The 5,937-nt window shown below is 43.2% G+C and overlaps 1 protein-coding gene across 1 annotated transcript; it reads right to left on the minus strand.

The window, feature by feature from the left end:
* Positions 1 to 61: 61 nt before the first annotated feature.
* On the minus strand, positions 62 to 3,575 carry LOC106564735 (apolipoprotein L2). The gene is made up of 2 exons (XM_082959545.1): positions 1,355 to 3,575; positions 62 to 917 (listed from the first exon to the last, which is right to left on the minus strand). Exons 1-2 carry the CDS (start codon positions 1,948 to 1,950, stop codon positions 62 to 64), a joined length of 1,452 nt encoding a protein of 483 aa, XP_082815671.1. The 5' UTR covers positions 1,951 to 3,575.
* Positions 3,576 to 5,937: the final 2,362 nt, after the last annotated feature.

The raw sequence follows: 5,937 nt of genomic DNA on the forward strand, positions 1-5,937 counted from the left end.
TCACAAGGTAAAAGGGTTTCTCCAGGATTCGCTGACTCTTTCTTAACCTCCAGATGCCTCGTCACAGTGAGTCATGGATCCTCTGACATGAGTCGATCTCTGTGCGCCACAGTGCTGCTCTGGCTCGGATGACCTGGGATCTCTTGCTCTTGCTGCCTTTGGCAAGGCTGACACTGTCTTTACAGATAGTGATGATGTCCAGGCCAATGAATAGGGCATTTGAGGCCACGGCGCATCGCCTTAATGTCCTAGAGAGGGCGAGTGGAGTGCCTTGGGCCAACATCCCAATGTCAGGTAAATCTGCAGCAAATGTTTTGCCCTCTTGCAGTCCCACCTTGCCTGCACCTATAACCACGCCTTTTCCCATTAAGGCCTCTATTGCAGAAGTATTTTTTACTATGCCATTGATCTTTTTTCCTAAACTCGCAGCACATTTGCCTATATTCTTCCCAACAACTAATGCCACCACCTTCGGCTCCAAAGGGCAAATGTTGCTGGCCACCTTCTCCAGACTACCATGGAGTCTTTGCATGTCCTCCATGAAACATTGAAAGATTGTATTGGCTTTCTTGTTTTGGTAGCTTTTAAACGCCACCTTTGTAACACCGGTGGTTAGACTGTTGACACCACTGCTCTCACCCATTCCACTCCCTGCGATGGTGAGCCCCAGTGACAGCCCAGCAGTAACAGGGGCAAGACAAAGGCCTGCGATGGTCGGAGCCCCTCCTGTTGCCCCCACTGCACTGCCTACCACACTGGAGATATAACCCCCTTTCTTCATTATATCTAGTTTGCCAGCTCTCCTTTCCAGTTCTTTTATAAAGTCCAGCATTCTGGAGTGGCACTGACTGAACAGACCAATGAAGCGCAGGGCAGACTCCTGGAACAGGAACGTCAGTCTGAGGTGCTGGTTCATCCTAGCAGGAGGAACATATTCCACTTTTTCATCAGAGACATTGAAATATGTAGCTGGAATCGATGAATGATCAGAAATGTGTGCCCTCAGTGTTAGTAAGCTAGTATTTGCAAATGTAACATAAAACAAAACTGGAAAGGTTTACCTGATATCACTCAAATGGCACAAATGGTTAAACATGGTCTGCATGGACTTGTCATTCACTTCAGTGCTGGTGTCAATCATCAAGTTGTCATTCTTCTCTCTGCAAAATGTTTTTCTAATAAGGATAATAAAAAACAATATAAAGAACTTTTCAGCTACAGCAAAAGTTGTTATAATGTTACATAATAATATAAAGTATCTTACTGGTATGTCTGAAACCATACAGAGAGAAAAAAAGGATAGATAATTTGATTTGAATATTGTGTTAAATAATTTTAACTGATTTCCACTTACGTTTTTCCCAATCCCATTCTCTCACACAGCTTCTCGGAGATGTGTATGTAATTTTCCAAGTACACGTACAGCACCTCCACATTGAGGAGGCATGGGGAAAAGAAGGCTGAAGCGTCCCTCTTAAAGTGGATGAGGAGAGGACAGGCCATTCTAGCGGAGGTGATGACAGCTCGGACACTTGCTTGTTCCCTCCCCTGAGGCAGAGGACACAACCGGTTTTCATCAGTAAATACAAACAGAGAGGTGACCACCAGCCTCTCCACAGCATCCATGAAGCAGTCCAGCTCCTCCAGCCCATTGTGAGTGTCCTTCAGTACAGCTTCCAGCTCCTTCTCCAGCTCCTTAACCCTACGGTTTGCAGTCACCTGGGTCAGATAGTCTTTCGTGAACTCTCCTAATGCCTTGGTCTTGACTTCTGCATTCAAGACTCGGCTGAATTTAAGATAATTTCTGTCTGACATTTCCTTGATGTTCTTCATCTTGGATTGTTCCTCCTTTCTCTGCAGGATCCACCTTGGATGCCTGTCACAGAATTCCTTCACTGTGTAGACATAGCTGAGGGTGTCTGAGATGTATTGGCCCAATAACTCTCTCATTTCCTCTGAGAAATAAGAAGATGCAGTTTAGGAAGGCTTTCTGTCTCAAAGTACTTTACAGGGTCTCTATTGAAGATAAGTACAGTAAAACTACTTTAATAATCACCTACTACACAGATCTGGTCCCAGAATATCAATGATCAACTAATATATACCTATATACGCTGGATCTTGCAGATGAATTTCAGTCTACTTAGGCTACCTATTTAAAATGAAACAATATAAATGAGTCTGAGATGTGTTCCACCTTCATTCCTTTTTATATCCCTCAAACCAATGTTTCTTACTACCAAGACTTTGTGATCTTCAGCCATTTGGATTTTGCTCCCTGCTAAGGGCTAAGGCACTGTGGCTCGGGTCAAATCTCAGCCAATAGGGATGCTGTTGAGAGCAGGGGGCGAGGTGCTCAGATGCTCATAGCTACCACAAGCAATAGTAATTGTGTTATCATTGTTATTATGTTAATACAAATATTTCTAGCAGTGTAAGTTAAAGCTAGAATCCTTAGTTGCTACATACATTTTTGGACTTATAAATTAATGATATATATACCCATTGATTCTTCAAGAATACAACTTATACACTGATTATACTAAACATTAAGAACACCTGCTCTTTCCATGACATCGCCTGAACAGGTGAATCAAGGTGAAAGCTATGATCCCTTATTGATGTCACTTGTTAAATCCACTTCGATTAGTGTAGATAAAGTTGAGGAGGCAGGTTAAAGAAGGATTTTTAAGCCTTGAGACAATTGAGATATGTATTGTGTATGTGTGCCATTCAGAGAGTGAAAGGGCAAGACAAAAAAAATGTAAGTGCATTTGAACTGGGTATGGTAATAGGTGCTAGGCGCACCGTTTTGTGTCAAGAACTGCAACGCTGATCGCTTTTTCACGCTCAACAGCTTCCCATGTATATCAAGAATGGTCCACCACCGAAAGGACATCCAGCCAACTTGACACAACTGTGGGAAGCATTGGAGTCAACTCAGTACCAGGAAGGTGTTCCTAATGTTTGGTATACTCAGTGTATATGCCTGATGAGCTTTGATTAACTGTTGTACCCCACCAGAACCCCAAATATTATCTTGTTTTATGCCAATGTTTGTAAACAACATAAATGTAAACAAACACTGTACAGCCTCAAAACATGGTTATAACTATTATTTTGATATCATGGATGGTCAGTCCTTGCATCCATAGCTCTGTCTATGAATTTGAGTGGTTACATTTCTCCAGGCCCAACCCTCAGCTTTTGCCAAAACATAGGCGGGCAACCGCTTTGTTATTGTTACAATTAAGGATTCTAGCTTCAAATCATGACAGCCAACATTGTTCAGATAAATTCAAAGTCTCCTATGCAGGTCTCAGCTCAGGTGTCAAATCATGACATTGTATATTATAAAATGTAGCATTTTAAGGAACATTCTGATCAACAATTTATTGTATGGAGGTTGATTTACATCATGATCTGGGAAATTGTTCAATGTGCTGCAGACCCAGATTAAGTACACTGCTCAAAAAAATAAAGGGAACACTTAAACAACACATCCTAGATCTGAATGAAATAAATAATCTTATTAAATACTTTTTTCTTTACATAGTTGAATGTGCTGACAACAAAATCACACAAAAATAATCAATGGAAATCCAATTTATCAACCCATGGAGGTCTGGATTTGGAGTCACACTCAAAATTAAAGTGGAAAACCACACTACAGGCTGATCCAACTTTGATGTAATGTCCTTAAAACAAGTCAAAATGAGGCTCAGTAGTGTGTGTGGCCTCCACGTGCCTGTATGACCTCCCTACAACGCCTGGGCATGCTCATGATGAGGTGGTGGATGGTCTCCTGAGGGATCTCCTCCCAGACCTGGACTAAAGCATCCGCCAACTCCTGGACAGTCTGTGGTGCAACGTGGCGTTGGTGAATGGAGCGAGACATGATGTCCCAGATGTGCTCAATTGGATTCAGGTCTGGGGAACGGGCGGGCCAGTCCATAGCATCAATGCCTTCCTCTTGCAGGAACTGCTGACACACTCCAGCCACATGAGGTCTAGCATTGTCTTGCATTAGGAGGAACCCAGGGCCAACCGCACCAGCATATGGTCTCACAAGGGGTCTGAGGATCTCATCTCAGTACCTAATGGTAGTCAGGCTACCTCTGGCGAGCACATGGAGGGCTGTGCGGCCCCCCAAAGAAATGCCACCCCACACCATGACTGACCCACCGCCAAACCGGTCATGCTGGAGGATGTTGCAGGCAGCAGAACGTTCTCCACGGCGTCTCCAGACTCTGTCATGTCTGTCACATGCTCAGTGTGAACCTGCTTTCATCTGTGAAGAGCACAGGGCGCCAGTGGCGAATTTGCCAATCTTGGTGTTCTCTGGCAAAAGCCAAACGTCCTGCACGGTGTTGGGCTGTAAGCACAACCCCCACCTGTGGACGTCGGGCCCTCATACCACCCTCATGGAGTCTGTTTCTGACCGTTTGAGCAGACACATGCACATTTGTGGCCTGCTGGAGGTCATTTTGCAGGGCTCTGGCAGTGCTCCTCCTGCTCCTCCTTGCACAAAGGCGGAGGTAGCAGTCCTGCTGCTGGGTTGTTGCCCTCCTACGGCCTCCTCCACGTCCCCTGATGTACTGGCCTGTCTCCTGGTAGCGCCTCCATTCTCTGGACACTACGCTGACAGACACAGCAAACCTTCTTGCCACAGCTCGCATTGATGTGCCATCCTGGATGAGCTGCACTACCTGAGCCACTTGTGTGGGTTGTAGACTCCGTCTCATGCTACCACTAGAGTGAAAGCACCGCCAGCATTCAAAAGTGACCAAAACATCAGCCAGGAAGCATAGGAACTGAGAAGTGGTCTGTGGTCTCCACCTGCAGAACCACTCCTTTATTGGGGGTGTCTTGCTTATTGCCTATAATTTCCACCTGTTGTCTATTCTATTTGCACAACAGCATGTGAAATTTATTGTCAATCAGTGTTGCTTCCTAAGTGGACAGTTTGATTTCACAGAAGTGTGATTGACTTGGAGTTACATTGTGTTGTTTAAGTGTTCCCTTTATTTTTTTGAGCAGTATATATTAATTTACTAATAAAGCACTTTCAAATGAGATCTGCCTTGACAATGCTTTTTTAGTCCAGGAGTAGGCTTGTCCCATAATTCACTGCACCTGCACTATAACTTTAACTCTAAAATCCATCAAAAAGTTGGCAACTCCTGGCAACTTCTGAAAATCGCACCATATTTAAAATGACTGTAGAGTTTGCACATGGACGCAAGAAAGTTTATCTGCTAAGTCATATCAGGTGTAATTCCAGCTATTTTATTTTAGCATTTTCAAAATAGAAAGATGTCGATCAAAATAGTTGTAGGGCTATAGTAGTCCACTTACTGTAAACGGTGAGGGCATCACTGTTTCTGAACTTAATCTCTGGTTAAAAATAGCTGCTGGCAAGTGTTTGGTCCTGGGTGGGAGGCAATCTTGAGAACACTAAAAAGGTCTCATAAGCTTAACAGTGTTAGTATCACACAGGAAATAAATCACGTCAAATTCAACTATTGTTGCAGATAATGACAGTTACGGGTGTCAGTTTGTAGAAAGAAAATCATTATTAGGAAATTGGTCAAACTAATTGAAGTGGGAGTGAGCAAATCTTAGTGGGAGTGAGCAAATCACCTTCAAGAGAGCTCTCCATTCGATTTATAAATTCGTTAGTCATTTTCTCGAAAACAAAAAATAGGCTAAAACACATTTTTATATGCCTATTACATTATTGACAAAATAAAAAAATCACGAATCTTTTGCTAGGAAAAACAGTCTATCCAACAAATAACCTGTTGAAAAATCCTACAATAATATCGACGAAACTGAAGCAAATATTTGTGTTGAATATTTGACAATTTCATCAGCCACCTGCCCACGTCAACTTTGACTAAATGTGTTGAATGGGTCAGAAAATGTTGGTAAACG

This window comes from Salmo salar, chromosome 12, assembly GCF_965601325.2.
Source record: "Salmo salar chromosome 12, fSalSal1, whole genome shotgun sequence".
NCBI lineage: Eukaryota > Metazoa > Chordata > Actinopteri > Salmoniformes > Salmonidae > Salmo > Salmo salar.

Bases quoted from the DNA above. Each gene is read 5' to 3' on its own strand.
- LOC106564735 (XM_082959545.1), bottom strand. From the start codon at position 1,950: ATGAGAGAGTTATTGGGCCAATACATCTCAGACACCCTCAGCTATGTC. The intron at 918-1,354 runs GTAAGTGGAAAT...TCCTCCTGCTAG, and splicing joins AGAATGGGATTGGGAAAAAC to GATGAACCAGCACCTCAGAC.